The following is a 22805-nucleotide window of genomic DNA, read 5'->3' as shown; positions in this document are numbered from 1 at the left end:
TGGTCTTCGGAGGGCTAGGCCAAGGTTCAGCTCTGCTGGGGTGACTCCGGTGGATTCGTGGACTGCCGAGTTGAGAGCAAACCGGAATTCGGGTAGGCATTTGTCCCAGAGCTTATGATTCTCGAGGCGATCATTGTTTTCAATGTCCGGTTCACTCTCTCTGTCATGTTGGTTTGTGGGTGGAAGGCTGAGGTTTGCTTTTGTTTCAGACTTGTGGCAGGTGGCGACAAATGGCTTCTTTCTGTTCATGTTGTATGTTTTGTCAATTAGTTCAGGGCCCACTTGCAATATCCTCACAACCCGCCAGTAGGTTGAGAACCAATGTTTTAGAGAGAGAAAAGGAGACACAAACAGACAGATGGAAAGGGAGAGAGAGCAAAGAGTGTGTGGGTGGAGACACGGGAAGAAATAATTATAATTATTTTCAATGAGGTTTCTGTGAGGAAAACTTCTACAAAGAAATCACCCAGATGATGGCACCAGAGGGAGGGACGGACATTTGGTTCTCCAAAATCAGCAGGGTTCTTTCTCCGGGGAGCAGAAATATGCTTGGCTAAGTTTGGTGGCAATCCGCCCATTCGATTTTGAGTTTGAGACATTTGTCGCCTAATGTCATTTTAATAGCATGGCCGTTTGTTTAACAGGATAAACAGAGCAGGATAACTGTGCCCTGCCTAATGTTCATTAGATTACCCAGCCTTCCTCCCATCCCATCCTCCTTGTGCGTTCTCTCTCTCTACACCTGTCCGTGTTGCTAGTTTATCAGACTAACAAACAAACAAAGGAATGGAATGCACACCAGTGTTAGTAGCAAACAATTTTAATGGGCTCAAACCAATGCTTTGACCACACAGTCATGAGACTGTGTATGGACAAAATGCTGGTATATTCCCATCATTTTACGAGCTGTTTCTTATTTCCTTCTTTTAACTTTGAGTCTAAAAAGATAATCTCCCTCTGCTTCCGTCCTCCTAATGTCATTCATATTTCAGATACGGTATGCCTTCTCTATGAATATAATGAAGGTGGTTGGGCAGATGCTGGCATGGGGGGAAATTATCAGGGACCCAGGGCAACCTTGGACATTATAAGGCAACATACAGTACATACAGTATGTAGACAGTAGGCACTTCTTGCGTGAATTATACTCATTATAGTGCCACCATTATGACACCATGTTGAATATAGTACAAAATACCGTAGGTTAAAAACAGTATGGTGTAAATAATGAAACTCATATGGTCACACTCCAAAACGTGTTGACACACAGACAGAACACCATACACCCCTGGTCAAAGTCTTCGCCCCACTGACCCTGATGATGAGCTTGTGGTGTTGACGCTGTAGGGGTCCTTCTAAACAACAACACAACACAGTAGAACGGCAAAGCTTCCAGCAACATGTAACAATGTGAGCCACTGTGATGCTCCATTGTGATTAAAACGACGCCGTAGTGTAGGAGGACACCACGCAGGCACGCAGGCAGGAAGATCCCAAACAAGAGAGTGTGTTTGTTTGTTTGTTTTGAACGCGGGCTCCAGGTGTGTCCATCATCTGTTGAAGAAGCAGCTGTTGACAGTTGGCAGAGCCTATGCAAAGGATTTAAGCGTTGTTTGGTCAGTGTGGACACGTCTGTTGACTAATGGTTTCCACTGTATACGGCGCATGGCTGCTTTGATCCTATATGTCTGTGCATCCATCTCTCCAATTGATTGTCGAGAGAATGTAAAGCTCATATGACTGAATATATATGTTTTTCACACTGCCCAAGAAAGACAAAATCAGACCAGTCTGAAGCGAGTGGTGCAACAGCACCCCATATTGGTACTCTTTCTTTTCAAAATCTTTTTATTAAAGTTTTGTGACAAACCCAGGGGCAAGCATTAAACAGAGACATATCAAATAGGAAAATAAAAAATAAAACTCCATCCCCTATCCCACCCACCCCCCACCCACAATCCCAAGGATAGTCGGAAAATACATAAATCTATATACACATACACGAAATACATGCATACATAATTACAAAAAATAAAATAAAATAAAAATAATAAAGCAGATTTTAATAGCAGAGCAGAATTTGTTTCAGTTGTGGTTGGCGTGGCCGAGGCATAGGCACGGCACACTATACCGTTTGTGTGTTGTGGTAGAATGTCATAAACGGACCCCAGGTTTTGTAAAACCTTTTTTCAGAGCCGGCAATTGAAAACCTTAACATCTCCAACTCAAGACAGGACATTATATCACGAAGCCACTGACGGAGCACGGGCGGGGCAGAATCCTTCCATTTGAGCAGAATGGCACGCCTAGCGAGCAATAAGGCAAAGTCGACCATACGACACTCTATGCGTGTTAGAGGAAGGTCATCCCTTCCAGCAGTGCCAAGGAGAGCCATTAAGGGATCTGGGTCTAGATTTTGGTGTAAAATGTTGGATAGAGTCTTGAACACATCCCCCCAAAATGGTTGTAATTTTGGACACATCCAATACTGATGGAACAGAGTTGCATCACCGCTCTTGCACTTGTCACAGGTAGGACTTACGTCAGGATAAATACTAGCCAGTTTAGCCTTAGACATGGACTATTTTAAACTGCACTAAGCAATGTCGTGCACAGAGAGAGGACCTGTGTATAGAAGAGAAAACAGAATCCCATACTTCCTCAGACAGTGTGAGCCCCAGATCATGTTCCCAATCGGCCTTTATCTTATCTAAGGGTGCTGGCCTCGAATTTGAAATGGTATCATATAATCCATATTGGTACTCTAAACATCGGGACATAGTCGCATAGGTTAAGACATAGTCACATAGGTTGGGACATAGGGACAAAGCTGTTCCTTGGAGTGGTTGCACCACTCCAAACTGTAAAGAAAAAGAGGGGGGGAAGGGAAAAGCTCAGTTGAGGTGACAGCAACTTGCTAAATGCAATGGGCCCGTCTTCAAGATACCCAAGGGATCAGTGCCCATTTATGTACATGTCAAACTACTTCAATAATGTGAGAGCCACATACTGTACAGGCTCCACTGATCTGTTGTTTACCAAGATTCTTGAAGAAAAGAGGAGAAGCAAGCACTCAGTTGAGTAATTCACAGTAATAACGTCTCGGGTGCACGGTTCAAGTAGATACAGCCCATAGAAATGAATAACAGCACTCGCGTTATATCCAATAGGATTCTTGTTTATTTTTCAGTTTTCCCCCAGCCGCAAGCAACAACACGGACGTTTCGGCCCAGAGGCCTGCCTCGGCATAATTACGCTGAGAAAGGCCTCCGGGCTCCAGGCAGAACGAGAACACGAGAAAACACACACACACACACACACACAGCCAGGGTGAGGAAGCTAGTGACCAAATATGTCAGAAAAAAGGAAATAACCCAGAATACCTCCCTCAGATACACAGCACACTGAAGGTAGCAGGAATCGTTGTAATATTACAGATTTTTATCATGGATTTCTGTGTGTGATGAAATTTGAGAGAGAGAGAGAGAGAGAGAGAGAGAGAGAGAGAGAGAGAGAGAGAGAGAGAGACGGATAGTTTCGCTCCACTGTATGTACACTTTGCTGCTTTACTTTGTGTGCTGCATAATGCATTCATTCTTGCCATCTTTTGAATGAAGTGAAATTATCTTTGATGAAGACAGACTGAGGGAGGCAAACAAAATGTTGGAAAATGTAAACGTAAAGACTGAAAAGGGATTGAGTGTGCAAAGCTGACATTCTGTCCTGAATCACTGGAATGGTCCATCCTCTGTGTGGAGGATAATAAAAGGTTCTCAGCCAGTTCCATCATCCATGGTTGGCAATCCACCTATTTGATTCTGAGACATGTTGGCCCCTTTTGCACCAAAATAACTTGGTCCTAGAACTGGTTCCGTTTTAGATTCTTGGAACCTTTCACGGAACCGGCGGCCATTTTTGGGTTCCAGTTCCGAACAATGTTTTTGTGTTCTGAACCAAATCATGTAAAAAGCTAGTTATATTGAATTTAAACTAATTTCCCCACATGCAATTCCAGGCTTTTTTCCTCTCATTCAGGACATTACATATTTAGGACACAAAATCAGTTGAGTTTGGGTTTTTTGCAATTAGTTGGAGGTCAAGTGACATTATAACTGGACTAAGTTGTGTGCAATTGGAAACGTTGGTCTAAGGCTGGTGCTAGTTAGACTAACGTTAGATATACTGTAGTATAAAGGATGCAAGGTCACAAAAATGTGTAGGGTTCATGGTCTGAGGGTGAATGAAAGTTCAGCCAGTAGTAATAAATCATTGTTTATTAGTGACCATCAATAAGACCACTTAACAAGGCCACCGAATGGCTACAAACACTTTGGGGATTTCCGAGTGGACCCTGATCGACTGTGCTGTGAAGTTGGATAGGAAGGTGGTTCAGCTCTCACCAACATACTGCGAGTATGTGCGTTTGGGCTCGTGCACGTGAGCATGCGTGCAGTGTGTGAATACAGAGCTCAGGAGAATTAGTTTACCACAGTAAACTCCCACATGATGAATGTGTTATGAAACAGCTAGGCTGGCTTCACTCAGAACTCTCAGGCGTTCAAGTGGAGCAAACACCACGATCGGCAACACAGTGACGTGTTGGAATACTTTGTCACACCTATTAAATTCTTACACTTACAGTAAGTGTAAGTTGATGGCGTTATCTTTTCCATCCACCTACTGTTAAGGGATATAATGATATATTCTCTACCTCATTTGTCACATGACCAATTTGAACAAATCTCATAGGCTCTATACTACAAACCAAATCATACTCACGCCTTCCCTCTCTTTTATTCAACTCCCTCCTCCCTACACTGTTACTCTGTTCAAGATATCCTATAAACGATCAATCAATCAATCAATATCTTAATCGCTAGACTAAGATTATTCTTCACAAAATCCCTATGCCACAGCATGGTGTCGAGAAGGACTCTCAATGGCCACAGGCCAGTTGCTCTGATGTCACATGCCATGAAGATCTTAGTTGGATAGACTGTTGCCGCAGCACCTGTGACTCACTACTAGACCCTTCAGTTTGCATACATCCAGGCCAACATTTGTGTGGATGATGCCAGTAGCTAGAGGCTCCACAACAACCAAGCCTGCATTGTCTGTTCCATTCCGTTCTGTTTTCTGGGATTACTGGCTCAGTGACTACTGCTGACACTGGCAGACGTGCACACTGGCAAAATAATCTCCACTGTTTATTGCTTGATTCTATAGGCCTGTCACAATTATTACATAATCACAATTATTTTAGATAATCGCAATAATGTTTGCATGATTATCGTCATAATCGTTTCCATGTTGAAAAATGTTCAACAATTTTCCAAAGATAGCAGAAATAGCTACAGCTATTTATTTGATCTTTATTCTTATCTCTACTCTTACCTGTACCTGTCACACTTGTTTAGTTGGTATATGACACCGTTTTTTAAAAGGGGATCAATAAAGGTTTATCATAACATATCTTATCTTAAGTAAAATGGCTATGACTAATACTTGATATCCTCTATAAAGAAAAGAGTAAAATAAAGAGGCTTTATGAATTAAATGAACATGGCCCTTCAATCCAATTAAATCCATGCCAGACATTCCTTTCCATCGTGTACTTTGAGGTCTTTGCGCTCCTCATTTCTGTTTTGATCCTGAGGTGTTGCCTTTTAACCACTATTCAACCTGTCAGTAGTCATCCCTATTTTTGGCATGTCATTAGCTCACAGCGCATCGCATGCGACATGTTGCGACTGTGAGCAACGTGTTGTGAGTGTTGTTAGCATACCAAGCTGACTTATGTGTGGAAGATGCGAGTGTGTTTGTGTTGATAAGCTTGCAGATTGGCTATTCGCTATTCCTCATACAACAATGTATAGGGCTTATGTGATTCATGACCATAACATCTTTGATTCTGTTATTTTTTGAATGAAAAATGCTAAACAAAGGTTATTTATTAAATGTAGAGAGTAGGGATGTCCCGATACACTTTTGTTCCCGATCCGATCCCGATACACTTTTGTTCCTGATCCGATCCCGATACCACAATTTCTGTGTTAGCCGATACCGAATACCGATACTAGTGTTGTGATCTTGTGTTGTGTTTCTAGCCTTCTAGTTATATAAATATATCTCGTGTTGTGTTTATAGCAGACTCCTCACTCTAATGTGCACTTGCAGTTTTGGAAACTCGAAAGCAAACTTCACATGCCCCAACATTGTTTTTACCTGACATAGTGTCAACCCCTGTGTCGGATCAGTGGTTAGACTGGCATATTCGCCGATACCAATATGACCCGATATGACAAATAAGGGCCGATACCGATACTTTTCCGATACCGATACAATATCGGGACATCTCTAATAGACAGTATACCATGGTTACACCAGGTTTTATGGTCATGATTCACCAGGGTCCTGGATGGTTGCTTATGCCTGTGCGATGTGTGTGAGTCACAAATAAACCTCCCTTCATCCTCTTGAATCTTGATTCTGTATCTTTCGACTACTGGGGATATGTTTTGGTTTCAGCACTCTTGCTTCTGTCATGCACTCATGAGCAGCATATAAAACCACCATCTGGTGTGTTGTGTTCCCCACAGAGTACGGGCACATGGATATTTCATGCACGTCTCGCAGCTATTACATACATGTGCTTTCTTAATGTCAGTATGTCAGCGTCTCTTTGTAGCCGTCTGCCTGTCTCTCTGGCTCCCATTTTTCTCTCTTTCTATGTCTCTCTGTGTCTGCGTTACTTGGTCTTTCTTTCCCTGACGGTCTCTCTACTTTCCATCTTTACCTGTCCTCATTGCCATTCTCTCCAGGTAATAGGACTGGTAGTTCACGAGAGATTGGCATGCATTAAATCATAATGCATTCAGTGCACACGCACACACACCGTACACATCCCTCTCTCAAGAGACCTATAAATAGATGTTTTCTCCTACAGTTCATGCAAAGTGTGTGTGTGTGTGTGCGCAATCACTCCAATGTGAGCCTGTGCGTGCGTGCGTGCGTGTGTGTGTGTGTGTGTGCGTGCCTGCCTGCCTGCCTGCGTGGATGCGTGTGTCGAATGACCAGAGATACTATGCTATCGCCACCATATTGCTTTGGGCATAGTGTGCTATATTGGCCTGGCTCCATCGTCCATGGAACAGGATATTAAACCACACGTTTAACCCATTTTCTGTCTAACGACTAATAGTGTCTGCCTGTTAAACCATTCATGAAAAGATTGCATGTGGTTAAGCACACCATTCACGAGTGAGTGTGACACAGCCACATTGTCCATTTTTAAGCGGCTTACGCAGAAGAAGATTTAACCCTGTCTGGTTGTGACACATTAAACAGTTTTAGACTGTGTACATTTTACATGTAAATTGTCAATTTAGGCATTTAGCGTAAGCTCTCTAATATATCCAGAGCGACTTACAGTATGCAAGGTAAACACATACTGTACATGAAATCAATGTATAGACAGTGCAGCGCCTCAGTAATCTTATAGGATAATAGGTAAACCAAGAACCTACATCATCAGTCTAAACAGTATTAAATCACAAGATAAATAATCTGTACATTGAAACTATAGAAAATATAGGATGCAAGGTCAAGTGGCATCCGTCTAAATAACATGCTATCTAAATTACGTTTTACACTTTGCATAAGACTGCATGTTCATCAATGCTAGGTCAAGTGCTACAGGCTACGTAGCACTCGTACAACAGGCAAACAGCTACATACGTCGATTGCGTACATGTCTTACTGTTTTGTTTTGAGGGTCCTACTGGGGAGGGAGTACACAAACTTAATCATGTCTTCCCCAATACACATTGGAGTCACCAGGCGCTTCTTTTTACCCTGACGGTGAGGAGGACTTTCATTAGGAAGACGTGACGTTCCTGGTTGCCCAACACAATGGATACAAGGGTTTGATTTCTCCTAGGTGCTGGCTCCGACTTGGCTGGAGAATCAATTCCAAAGACTACAAATAGTGCCCAATGCCTCCTTGCTTGGCACAGCATCAAGGGTTGGATTGGGGGTATAGTAAGTCACTACAACATACTAGTGACATGTACTGTATAAGGGGTGTACTTGCTACAGAAACAAGAGATACAGTATAGACTGCTGAGTCTGAACTGTATGGGCCACATGGCTTGTTCCCAATGCAAAATAGCAAATTGTGCCTGATTTGCTGGGACCAGAGTACATGGTGTGTGTATATGTATGACTAGCTCTCAATGATGACGTAAGAAATATGGTCATTTATGTAATCTGGTCCCAGCAAACAAGGCACAAATCTGCTGTTTTATTTGCATACGCATCAAGTGGCGGGTTGGCTGGCACGGTTTTTGGCGTAACCACAGTATACCGCTAATCAACTTACAACTACATACTCTATATAGTATATGTATATGTATACGTATGTCTTACGTCATCATTTAGAGCTAGTCATACGTATACTATATTATACATAATCAGTAAAATAAAATAGCAAATTGTGGTAAAAAGAAAAACATGGTAAAGTATCTATCATCTCCGACTTCTGCAATTATGATAATAGGAGATTTCAATGAAGACCATTATACTGAGAAAGATAGAAGTATAAAGACCTTCATGTCAAGATTAGGCTTTAAACAATTAAATACAAATCCAACTACAGATTACGGAAGTATTTTAGTATATTTTAACAAATTATTTTGTATTATTAAAAAAATTGAAGTTAGAGACACATACTCTGATCATGATTTAGTATTAATATCACTATAGTCCAAGATGAAATACATTTAAAACAATTGACAATTTACAATAAATAATAAAATAATTATACTGTATAACATATTTTAATTCAGTTTATATACCTTTTTTTCCATCACATATCAATGATTTATTTTTCTTTGAAAAACTAAAAAGGGATCTAGAATATTTCTAAATTGATAAAAGTGTATTTATTATATAGATAGAAACTTGAACCATACTTAATAATACTAGGTGTTTACATGCATAAAGTAGATAAGTAGCAAATAGTTACACCTAATAATTAGACATTTCAAACGTTCCTTCACAGAGATACTGAGATTCCACAGTTTACAGCAGTCGAAAGTACTTGTGCGCTCTGCTTGCGCACTAGTTGGCCATTTATGGCCTACTAGTGTGCAACAAGCAAGTATGCACTCGATAGAGTGCAGTTCTAGTTATAGATAAATTCAAGTTTGTCCCGCTATAGTCCTCCCACAGTTTTGACAGCACACACATCAGTCATATCGAGTCAAATCAACCGGCTTCATCTGGCATTGTGTGCTTGCATTTTGCCAAGTGATATCACTTAGTAAGTATCAGCAAGAATGAAAGGGGAGGTGTACAAGACGGTGGTGAGACCAGCTATGTTGTATGGTTTAGAGACAGTCGCACTGAGGACAAGACAGGAAGCAGAGCTGGAGGTAGCAGAGAGAGGTTCTCTCTGGGAGTAACACGGATGGATAGGATCAGGAACGAGTAAATCAGAGGAACAGTGCATGTCAGATGTTTTAGAGATAAAGCCAGAGAGGCCAGACTGAGATGGTTTGGACACGGACAGAGGAGGGATAGTGAGCATATCGGTAGAAGGATGTTGAGTTTGGAACTGCCAGGCAGGAGGCCTACTGTAGAGGAAGACCAAAGAGAAGATGCACCTGATCAGCAACTCAGAACCTGTGGGAAGCCAAATGCATAGGTCTACAGTGTGTAGACTCTACACAGGAATACACACAGGCCCTAGTAGCCCAACTACAGGGGGCTTTGACACCCTCCCCCTACAAAACGAGTACCCTTAAGGGACCGAGACACCATCAGCTAATAATCAAAATTCCATGTACTAAACATGTGTGACGTTTAGCAACTAACAGTGTTGGGCATCGTTACTTTCTAAAGTAACGTCGTTAGGTTACTGGATTACTGCCCATGAAAATAATCCCTTACCGTTACAGATTACCTTCTGGGAAAAGTAACAAGTTAGATTATTTTCCGTTATTTTCCGTTACCAGACAATTAAAACCCATTTTTAATGCTTGCGCAGGTAGGCTATTAGGCTACTGCCTACCGTCATTGCGCCGCATTACGGCCCTAATTAACTCTATGGTTAAAAACGAGAATGATACACACCATGAACTGACCATAGACAATATCCCCTTTACAGCTCTCTCTTTATTAACGAATATAATTCGCCACAATCGCCAGTCTATACACGTAGGACTGGACAGAAAGGCTGTTGCGCTGCGCTCCAACCAGCCAACAGCGCACATGATGCCCTCTCCACGGCGCGCACCGCGGCGCATGAACAACACCACCACCACACCACCACCGTGGACCGACGTATGAACTAGATAGTTTATAAGAAATGGCACGGCGGCCATCCTTGCAGGCAGTGACAGACAGTAACGGAATGAGAATCCTGTAACCTGTTATTTTGGGGGGGGCATTGATGATGAATGTTACTATTAAACTTAAACAATTCATTAAACTAGTACTCACCTAATGACGCAGCCACGGAGGATCTACCATGTATAACGTAATTCCAAAGTGTTTAGCCTACATTGTTTAAGTCAAAGACGCATGCGGTTTTTACTTTGGCTTAAAGCATGTTGTTATTATTATTCCGCATAGAGTATATTCCACCACCACCACCGGCACTGTCATAGTAGCTGGCTACAACCGAAACAACTTCCTCTTCCTCTTCAAAATAAAAGCTACTTGTAACAATACTTTTATTTCTTAAGTGAACTTACAGGATGTAGTAGACGCAGGATGTATAGTAGGCTATACTATGCGCTGCGCATTGGGGCTTGGGAAGATAAATCACACAGATATGAAGGCAGGAGAAATAGACTCCGGGCAGTCGGGGCTTTATTATTTTTAAATCTTGCACACAAAATGAACAGGGACACATTATAGTAACGGGACTACTGTTTTGGAAAAGTAACTAAGTAACTAACTACTAAATTGCCAAACTAACTAGTTAGTTTATTCCGTTACCAATAAAAGTAGTCCCTTACATAACGCCGTTATTAATAGCGCCGTTACACCCAACACTGGCAACTAATAATCGAAAATGTAACCAAAGTCTGTTTGGCTGATGTTTCCCACACCAAACCGAAGCATTTGCACAGACTTAACCCCCCCCCCCAATTTAGATGCAAACAGCAAACCAATACAAATACAAAATAGAGCACAAAATGTGTTTGCTGAAGTTTAAAATACTTTTAACCGTGGCAGCTATCTGGCTGAGGGGCAGGTAACCCTGTCAGCTCTAGCCCTAATGCACAACAGCACCAGCTTGTTTGGAGCTCCACCTTTCAGAGGCGGAAGGCCAGCTGAGACTATCGTCACCCCCCAGCATATAAAACTACCACACTGTGGCATGACGTTTCACCATCTAAAGCTGCCAGCTTTGACACACCAGTGACCAGTTTACCACAAGGCAAACAGAGACATACACATTTTAACAGCAATATCAGCAATAACACAAAAGTGCTATATAGTCAATTCATCATTTATTCTTTTTAAGGATGGGAATCTGCGCAAACCGTACACCTGCCAAACCAACTTAACCAAACCAATTCAATCTGCACCCAGCACACCAGGCCTTCTATCAGCAACTAAGATTACCGGTATTCTTGAAGCATTTAAGAATAGAGGAACAGGGATTTAAGGTAGATACAAGACAGAAACAGGCCAGATTTGAAAATGACAAAACACAGTTCATGTTGTCCAACATAATACTCTCCCTCACGACATTTTCTGATCCAACATACAAAATCCAGTCATTCAGTACCCTTTAATAAGACCAACCTGAATGAAACCCAAGGTGGCGGCTCCTCCCCAACCGGGAGTGCGCGCAAAGCCCCACACCTATCCATCCAGCATTGCCCTAGACCAAACCCCCCTCCCCAACCGACCCATATGTCAGAAGGGCAGGGGAAACGAACACTGCCTCCCAGCCATTCCGGCCTGATGAGACAAATCGCATACTAGACAGGATAAAACCAAAATCTACACCTCCAACCATCTACAGCCTGACAGATACAACACTGTCTCCCAGCTGCACCAGCCTGGTGAAGACTACTCCTGACATTTCCAATTTTAAACAGCTCCCACACGGGGCTCTCACAAGATACGTACGTACTGACAACAAAATGATGGACCAACCAAAGAAAATACAGCGAGTCCCACAGGGGGAAACACCATTAATCCTACGCAGGGACCACCAAGCCTCAGACAAAACACACTTGTCACACCCATCCTAACTTCTAACACCATAGCAAATACACATGACATGACCAGCATCAAACCAAATATCTTATATACATAACCAAACTGAACCAACAAATACTACCACCAAAACACTTTAACTACCGTGCACCTCCTCCTAATGCCAAAATACCATGACTAATTTAGTAATCTACAAGTTCAAACAAAACAGGAAGTTAGCTACTTTACCTGTTAACGTCACAACCAATCAGAGTTCAAATCACGAGCCCCCATGTTATGACCTGGCTCTTGGGCCATAACAAAGGAGGAAGACACACGGCTGTTTAAAAGTGCACAAACCATTTATTTATTTACATTAAAACCAACTTAATAAGAATCAAACAATAATACAGTACTAAGGTGTGTTAATCAGTAGATCAGTAGTGTAAGTGAGTGGATGTGTGGTGGTGGGTGTAGTGTGGGGTGTTGAATGGTGCAAAGATGCTGCTGCTCTCATGGAATGAGAGAGAGACTGAGCGTGGCCAACGCCCAGCCATTTATAGTGCACCTTGGGAACACTGGCCAGGTGCTCCCAATGCACCTGATCAGCAACTCAGAACCTGTGGGAAGCCAAATGCATAGGTCTACACAGGAATACACACAGGCCCTAGTAGCCCAACTACAGGGGGCTGTGACAACAGGGTGAGATGGAGGCAGATGATACGCTGTGGTGACCCCTGAAGGGAAAAGCCCGAAAGGAAAAGAAGATGATTTTGCTAAGTGTTTTCATCATTATCATCATCATCATTGTAGAATAGAATAGCCTGTATCATGATGATTGGAGGATACAAAACTTACACTGCAGTGTATTATAGCCTACATAATATTCTGTCTGTCTGTCTGTGCGTGCCGTAAACATGGAGTGCTGTCACTGTGTGGGACTGGGGAGTTATATCAGTGCGCTCATGCAGCGCTGTACTGCATGCCCAAAAGAACAGTGTGTGGCGGCTGCGTGCGTAGAGAGAGAGGGGGGGGGGGGTCCCAGACGGCACGACACATGCACGTTATGAGTGTAATTTTGTCACCATAGATTTCACTGTGTAGGCTATAGTTTATGAATGGAACACATTGATAAAGGTCCCCCCTGCTGCGTTTCCAATCCCCGCCCATACGGATCTGAGTCTACCGAAGTATTAGGTGAGAATCTGACCTAAGTGTCAGTTTAGCAGTCTGTTGGCAGGTTTGGGATGAATCACTACGACACATTACAGGAGGCTAATACCACCGCCTGGTCATTACTTTGAGCTGTTTGACTTGAAGATATGCCACCCAATTAGAGTAGAGGATATTGACAATGTCTGACAGACACTACACTCTCTTTGGGAGAAAAGGATTCAGCAATCAGCACAGAATACATTTTGGTTGTGTGTCCGTGCGTGCATGTGTGCGTGCGTGCTTGAATTCTAATCAATGATAATCAGCCAGGAGCCAAGTAGGAATCATTAGGGAGAATGAGGGGTCGTAGACGCAAAGGTAAGATGGAGAGATGAATGCAGATAGGGAAGAACAACACAGACGGCCTCTGTGACCGATTTGCTCAAAATGAATCCAATGTCATGTTTGCTACAGAGGCTGATGAGAGCCATCTTCATGACACAAATAACCACCATTTCCCATCAGTCCTGCTGTCCCATTCATTAATGTGATTACCAATGGGCAGCATTCGCAGCAAGCATTAGTTAGAAATTGACAAAGGCTACAAATATTGATTATCTCGATTAATTAAATAATCAAGAAGAGTAGGCCTATGCGTATACAGTATATACACACACAAACACACACACACACACACACACACACACACACACACCAGTATACATCTGTATTAATTTATTTAAACAAATCAACAATACAACAATTTAATTGATTTATTATAATCAAATAAACAGGTTAGTCTGATTAACAACTTAAGCCATATTTTATACTTCAGTGTCACGCAAGAATAGTAAAAAAAGACGATTGACAAGCACAAGCTTGTAGGTCTGCTATTTCGGCTATGCGGCCCCTTACGCCTACATCGCACGGCCGATCCGACATGTCTGAAGCCCACCACACACCCCTTTTGATGAGGGGGGAGGGGCAGAACACCATCAGCAATCAGCTATCAAACACAAATGTTTGGTCAAACCATGTGACTCCCATTGGAAAAGCATTGTGGTGGCCCAAAAAAACTACCAAACATTGCTTGATTGGTGTTTGGTACGTGTGAATCTGCACTGGCAATCAAAAGAGATATGAAGTTCACAGAAATGTTGCCGTTGATTAACGCACACAACCAGCCCTGTGACATCAGCCGTTCGATTGGTTTCACTATTAGCTCTTTTTCGAACCATTCAATTATTCATGTATTGACGGAGATAAATAAATGGGAGGAAGCTGCCACAGACAGTCATGTGTGATGTATTATTCCAGGCCTTTGGCTTATTGATTATCGGCGCCTTCGCAGAGATCAAACAGTTAACCCTGCAAGAGCACAATAATGACCTGTGTCACATATAGGTCATTACACCTGTGTGTGTGTGTGTGTGTGTGTGTGTTATATAGCCTATAGCTAGGCTATATTTCCGCTACTGTAAATGCAAGTGTACATATTTGACATTGTGTGAGTGAGTGAGTGAGTGAGTGAGTGAGTGAGTGAGTGCGTAAACGTATTTAAAAGCAGTTACTTTTTAACTTGAGAACATTTTTAACTGAGCTACGTTGACTTGTAGAGGAGTATAATATTTGACCAGGAGTATCTGTACTGCTAATAAAGTATTCAATCAATCAATCAATGATATGTGACTGATGTGATTTTGTGCATGCACGTGCACATGCACGCATTTGTAACTAGCCAGTTGGAACCGTCTGGTTTGAATACCATAGAGGTCCAAGGGGGAACTTACGCACGCACATCTAAAAAAATATTCTTACAGGTGCTGAACAAACGTACAATGAAGGAGGAAGGCAGTCAGAAGAACTTTATTTAGGTTACAACGCTTCGTCATTTATAATATATAACATGCCTACTTTGTATTTGTTGAATACCATAGCATAGCCCATCGGCTGCCAGGTGTCATTCTGTATCTGAATCTACAAAGCCACTGGCCCGCAGTGTCCAAAAAAAACAAAAAGCACTTCAAAGTGTGGATCTTCTGTGGTCCACACTTTGAAGTGCTTTTTGGTTTTTCGTAAAGAGGAGAGCCGATACAAAAGGAGAGAAGTGAATATAAGAAGGAGAGAGCTTGGCTGAGAGCCAGAGAGTGAGGAATCTAATGGAATAGTAGAACAGCTGATGAATAAAGGGCAGATGGGGACAGGGGGGGGGGGGAGAGAGAGGGCTCACATCATTCCTGTAGCTGTTTAAAAACACGATTTTGCGTTTGTCGTTTTATGCTGCATGGCTGTTGCTTCTGCTCCCAATTATGAGTCTTGTGTATAGGTCACGGTACCGGCAACATCCGGTATCCCTCTATTTGTTGCTCTTGGTCTTTTGTACTGCTAAAGCATTACCCGTATTTGTCATTCCTGGTGCAACGGACATTATTCGCAGCCAGTACCAGAGCAGAGCCTGTTATCAGAATACTTGGGAGGCCAGTCTATGACGTCAGCAATCTCCATCCTTATCACATCTCAAGGTGTTAAAGTGCTATGCAATAAAGTGCACATTGACATAGAAAGTGCATGTACATTACATAGGCACAGAAGACAGAACCAATAAGGTGCTCATAAGGCCTGATTATCTCCATGACCTTCCCGCAGCAGCATTCAGTGTACAAATAGAAACGTTGACAAAGGAATATTTGTACCAGTTTTTAATGGCACGCAACTTGCAAGTGAAGGCCAGATGGAAGGAGTTCGTATTCTACATTTAGTGGGTGAGCAGCAGCAGAACGAATAGACAGAGCTTTGTTGAGCACCTTAAAAATATGTTCTAGGCTGAAAGAGGCTCTCTCTCCCTGTCTTCCATTTTTCTGTTCTCAAGCATGCTTTTGTTGCTTTTCTTTTTCCTGTGGCGCCGTGACATCACTACTCTACTACTTGTCAATATAGTGTTAAGTTAGTAATGCTAATCAATAGATTCCCGAGAGGAAGACAAATATCCCCCTCACAGACGCACGCATGTACACACACACACACACACACACACACACACACACTGCTATTATATTGCTATTATTATTGTTATTGCATTCTGTTACTACTGCTTTGTCATCAAGATGGTAGTGGTGTGTGTGTGTGTGTGTGTGTGTGTGTGTGTGTGTGTGTGTGTGTGTGTGTGTGTGTGTGTGTGTGTGTGTGTGTGTGTGTGTGTGTGTGTGTGTCAGCTCTTTTAATTAGGCTGAGGTTGAGATCTAGCAAAGGGATAGTCAGGCTATCTCTCTCTCTCTCACAAGGACATAAAAGACTCCTGTGAGACCTATTAACCTGCAACACATTCTCTGCATGCCATTGCCTACGTCACTCGCGCATGTGACACACACACACACACACACTTCCCTTTTAGCACCTCTTCTCTTCACTCTTTTTCTTGCTTTCTCACTTCGACAATCTTTTCCCATCGCGGCTAATGAGTGGAATCTTCCAGACTAGTTAAGAAAATAAAGTTGTTTATTTATATGCTGTACACAGGGGTGCCGTAAGGAGGGGGGTTGGGTCACTGAAAGATTCAGAGGGCTGAGACCTAGGCAGGGGCCCTGGAATCCCGACCTCCACAATACTCCACCTTGGCAATGGCAATCTAACCCCTTTTTTTCCTTCATCCAGTTCTAGTTACGTGCAAGATGTTGGTGATTTTTGAGTATTTTAATTTAGGAGCACGGTGTAGTATATTGTCGCTTGTCCAAGTTGTCCCCCAGTAAAAACAACTAGCAAAGAGATTTGTTTATAAGCTACATCGTTCCTACAACCCGACCAAGCCACAGTTGTACGGGTGTATACCCTCCTCAAACCATACAGACAAACACACACACACACACAGTCACACACACACACACACACACACACACACACACACACACACACACACACACACACACACACACACACCAACATTAAGGGCAATAATTTAAGCAATGATAAACAAAACCTTTTCGGGAAGTATCTATCTATCTCAGGACCTTGGACAGTTTAGCTAGTGAGCAAGCAAATGCTTATTTATTAATAAAAATCCCTGTCTTGTAACTATTTTGCAGAACATGTCATAACATAATATAGGCATATGCTCAGCTGTATATTATGCCTTTCCTGTATCTTTTAGAGCCGTCACCTCTGCATCTCCATAGACAACAAAAATACATACATATATATACATTAATAAAGTACGTTTGGCCTAGGGTATGCTGACCACATAATAGTGACATCCTGACATTGAATCCAGGTCAGGACCTGTGACACATGACCATGACATCCTCTCCTCCTTTGCCTCTGTATGGTCTTTTAATGAACCATTGTACTTGATTTATGACCCAAATATTTCCCAAAGCAATAGAAAATCTTGTTGTATAGCCTCTACATTTTGTTTACATTTTCAGTTACATGAGCTGTATTGACCATATTCACACAGCAGGCAGACATTTTGCTCTTACTTGACCCTCCCCAATAGCATTTAAAGTCGGGAGAGGGGGTTGCAAATAATCAATCCTAATCACTCCCGCTTGTCACTTAAAACCATCCATGTCCTGAATAACCTTCGGGAATTTGAAGAGGTTTATTTTCGTTGTTGGCAACTCTGCATTTTTATACTTTCCAACGGTAACTTGTTCCTATGATCATGAGTCATTTTCTACACATGTACATCAACAGATAGGCCTGTAGGCTTATAGGCTGTATGTAGCCTATGTACATATCTTTGTCATATGTAGCAGTTTCCATTCTACTGAGTATTAAACCTACCGGTACTATGCCTTCATGAATGAGGAAAAGCAGGAGATGAGACTTTCTGGTCGTCAGAGCGAGAAATACCGGACTGACCTCGACTATGCCGATGACATCGCCCTAACCGCAGAGCACATACAATCTGCTCAGACGCTGCTCATCTCACTTGAAGAAGCCGCTGCCAAAGTAGGACTCAAGTTAAATGCTTATGAATGAGGACCCTACCCATCCAAGTATTACATCAATGGATGGATCACACATTAAGGAAGTCGAGGACTTTAAATATCTGGGTTCATATGTGGCTGACAGCAGAAAGGACTTTCTTGCCAGAAAAGGGAAAAGCCTGGAACACCTGCAACAAACTGGCAGTCCAGCGTTTCAACCTCCACCAAGGTCTCTTTCTTCAGAGCCTGTGTTGAAAGCATCCTATTATATGGTGCCGAGACATGGACTATGAAGAAGGAATTACAAGACTGGCTTGATGGCACATATACAAGATTCCTCATGTGTGTTAAAAACAAAACTCATCCAACCAAAGAGCGGATCTATGGTGAACTGCCGCCAATAACAACAACTGTAGCACTTCGTAGAGCGATCTTTGCTGGTCACTGCTACCGCTCGCAGGATCAAGTAATATCAGATATCCTGCTATGGCGGCTCCCCCAGTCGTCCAGAGGAACCAGGCCTCATACATATCCTGACACAATCTCCAGGGACACAGGACTAACATTCCAAGAACTGGGAGCAGCAATGGCTGACATGGCTTGCATCTAGGATCTTGACGACAATCGAAGGATGATGATGATGAGACTTTAACCACATAAACCCTATCATCCCTATTCTGGGTATTCTGGGTGCGAACATTCTGTGAAAATAGCAGCTCTACAATCTCACAATGCATTGCAACGCAAACTGTTGTGATCTTGTAATGTAGATCAACAGGGAGGGGACCAAGTATAGAGCCCTGGGGGACCCCGGTCAAAACATGAAATAGGATGTTTGTAAGTGGTAATGTGATGGTTATCCTAATAGAACATCCCAAATCCCCTTGTATTGTCATGTGTTGGTTTTGAATTCAGATGACAATATATGGACTTTGGAAGCACACACACACACACACACACACACACACACACACACACACACACACACACACACACACACACACACACACACACACACACACACACACACACACACACACACACACACACACACACACACACACACACACACACACACACACACACACACACACACACACACACAGTTGAGTGTTGCTTACCTTTCTGTAGACCAGCATGTTAGGTGACTCATCTGCCACCCCATTGCTGCTGCTGCTGCTGATGGTCTGGGCCATGATCTACCGTTAGGACCAGACAACCACACTCCTACAACAGAGAGGGAGAGACATTACTACTACTACCTTTGGTGGTTGTGAGCTTGTACATCTGCTATTTACGACAGGCAACACTTGTGTGCAACTACTGTAAGTATACGCACGCGCACACAGAATGAGAGTGATCATCAATACTGTTACTACTATTTATGCCAGTTCACATCTTATGGATCATGGTTTTGACGTTTGGTGAGTAAGGCTGTTTTTAGCCCAAGGAGTAAAAACTAATGCTTGGAATGGATTCAGAATCATGAAAACCCCCTAGTTTGACACACCACATGCTACTTAAAGCATAATGAAATTAAGAAAAATGTGCCTTATATAGGTTGTTAATGGTGGCCAATGAATTTGGCAGCTGTGGCGACCCCGAAGGTCGCCGGCTTGGGCACCCTAGCTAAATCATTAGAGCATGCCCTGGGCTACATCTGTGCAAAAAATATCCCTAAGCTCCTCCACTATGCTGGACACCCACTAAAATTGAAAAATGCTCACATAGTAGATATGTAGGCATGCACACACACGCACTAACAATCACAGACACACACGCACATAATTGCTTTCAGTCATGTCATGTGGCACAGCTGGGAGCACTGTAGTTAGTTAGTTAGTTAGATAATGATTGGAGACGAAGTACTAAATAGTGAGGACAGCTATTCACTTTTTAACTGTCTTTTGATTGATTGATTGGTTAATTGATTGATTGAATACTTTACAATTAGCATGGACAGGGAAGTAGGCCTACAGTACAATACAAGGTTTGCTAAATGAATGAAACCAAGAAAGCCTTTCGGCTTGTTTCCATTGGTATCCTCATGTAGGCCTACTCAATTCATCCAAAAGGGCATTAGGGCAACAAAACAAACTCTCTCAAGTATGATGATGGTTAAGGTTGGATTAAGGGAGTGCATGAAATGCTTTGTGGTTGAACCAGATTTTGGTTTCCCAGAAATTTGAACAAGAAACAGTGACTTGACAACAGGATGACGCGGTCAGAAGACAGAAACCGGGATATTTGGGTAAAAGAAAAACCAAAACCACACGAAAGTAAGAAATACTCAGAACAACACGAGTCTCCGTCTGTTACCGATACATATTAAACGAGTGTCCAAAAACAATCGATAACCTCTAAATGTGGAACATTACGTCCCTACATCACTGCATGTCATATGGCTACTACCAGACCACAACCAACCTGTCAACCCCAAGCCGACCACCCTTATTGTCATTTGTCACACAGCCTATCTGTCCATAGCCTACAGTCCATTCCAGGTAGCTTTAGCTGCTGTTGTCTCTGTAGAAGGGCAACAGTGTGCACATTGTTATGGTAACATTCAGAACCGTGGATAGCTCCTCCGACCACGCTGGTTACAAATTCAGTTTTGATATTTCGTGGCATTATTATTTCACCACTTCATAACGTTCAACATTTTGTGTACGTCGTCAATCAATCAATCACTGCACGCGGTTCACTTGCATGTTTATTCTTACCTTATCCGATGTCCCTCCGCCCAAACAGCGAATCCCCGATTAAAGATATCCCAGGATATCTTAATGAGACTCTTCTTTACTTTGTCAGCTGCCGGTCGAAGGAATGGGTTGTTTGCTCATTGGAGAGAAAACTGAATGTGTGTCAGATGTGATAAAATCTACTCAACACACAAACTGAGTGTGTGCCTGGCTCTCGCATCCTCTGGAGTGAAACGGAGGAGCGTGTTACACCCACCTATCGAATATTGTGACTACAAAGACGAGTGTGTTACACCCACATATCGAATATTGTGACTCCACTCCGACGACGACATGCTCGTTCTCAACTAAGTCGACCCGACTCCCGAGACACTAATGTTTTACAATGTTAGGGGGGGGGGGGGGTTGTATGTCACATGAGCATATTTGGGTTGCTGTCTGTGTCTGGCGTGCGTTGTGTTGTTGCTTCCATTGGGTTGCTATAGTCAGGTCACTAGTCACACACGGGGTGGATTTAAAATGTTGTATGTTGTTTTTTTTTATTTTCTTCCAAAGAGCGACCTCTAGAGTCACACAATTCAAGTGGGCACCAAAGTATGTGTAGCCGAGTAAGCAAAAGCAGTGCACGCGAGTGTGTGCACCTCGCTCGTAGTGCGCGGGCAATCTCGGTCACAAACGTGAGCGCGCGCCCGACCGACCTCGGGGCCAATCACGTGCGGGGAATTAATTCTCATCAGCAGCCAAAGCGCCTTGGTAACGGCAAGGTGGAGCGAATGGATCTGGATGGATGTTTATGTAACATTGAGAAACAAACAGCTGGGCAGACTTCTAGTACTTATACTGTTACATTTCCAATACATGGAGATTAAGTTGGCCCTAGAATATGTTATGGCATTGCATTTTGCAATGTCAGTATATTTCAAGAATGTAGGCCTATACTGTGTGGGTCTTTGTTGAAAGTGCATGAAATAATGAAACAGGTCAATAAATGTGAGATTGCATAACTATTACCACTTTAACAATCAGTGCCAACCAAAGGAATCTGATGCCATCAGTCGTTAATGTGATTCAGCTGCAGATGATTGAATAGGTGGTTATAGTTACCAACACTGCAGGGTCATAAGCTCGGTTCCAGGATGATTTGACCGAGGGGCAGTTGAAATTGGCGAGGGGGCACACATCATTTTTATATAGTATAACAATAGGTAGGCTGCATGAAACTTAAATTGAGGGTGCCGAATTTGGGTGCCAGGCCTCTGACCCACTCATTTGTGGGACTCTGACACATTTTGTCCCTTTGTTTTCTACATTTTGTTTTTAATTATTATTTCAAAACAAAAAAACGTTTGCTTAAAAAGAAATCATGGCTTAAAAACAAAACTCAATGATGTTCTCAGAAATTTCATGAAGAAATCAAAGAAAAATCTAAGAAAGTCCATACATTTGAAAACAGATGGGTCTCGAGCTAAAACGTTTGGAAACCACTGGATTGGGTTATCTACATTTCTATATTTCCACAATAAAAGGCCAATATCCAACTCGTAACCTTGTAGCCACTGTAAGATTCACAAGCGACTACATTCCATATATGACCAATGATGACAGTCAGTGATTTTTAGTATCTGATAATAAAGTGGTTGGCTGCCCACGCAGCTGGTTGAGTGGAGCCAAACAAACTACAGCGACAACATCTTGAAGATTACACCGAGCTCTTGTTCTGGAAATCCCACATCAAGACAATTCCCACCCCACTGTGTGCATCTATGATAATATAGTTGGCAATATTGGCGTGTGAGATAAATTG

At 42.6% G+C, this 22805-nt stretch overlaps 1 protein-coding gene across 4 annotated transcripts in view; it reads right to left on the bottom strand.

The window, feature by feature from the left end:
- The window catches only part of rgs7b (regulator of G protein signaling 7b), an 84577-nt gene extending 63377 nt beyond the window's left edge, over positions 1–21200 (bottom strand). For all 4 annotated transcript variants that reach the window (XM_083787077.1, XM_083787079.1, XM_083787076.1 and 1 more), the window contains exons 1-2: positions 21023–21200; positions 19421–19526 (exon numbers count right to left, since the gene is read on the bottom strand). In XM_083787077.1, the coding sequence (XP_083643203.1) occupies positions 19421–19495 (75 nt within the window). In that variant the 5' untranslated portion in view covers positions 19496–19526; positions 21023–21200. The remainder of the gene's footprint in view (positions 1–19420; positions 19527–21022) is intronic.
- Positions 21201–22805: the final 1605 nt, after the last annotated feature.

Source organism: Protomyctophum parallelum, assembly GCF_964188405.1.
Source record: "Protomyctophum parallelum genome assembly, chromosome: 17".
Taxonomy (NCBI): domain Eukaryota; kingdom Metazoa; phylum Chordata; class Actinopteri; order Myctophiformes; family Myctophidae; genus Protomyctophum; species Protomyctophum parallelum.
Note: the sequence above shows the minus strand (reverse complement) of the source record. Positions and strands in the feature narration are given on the sequence as shown.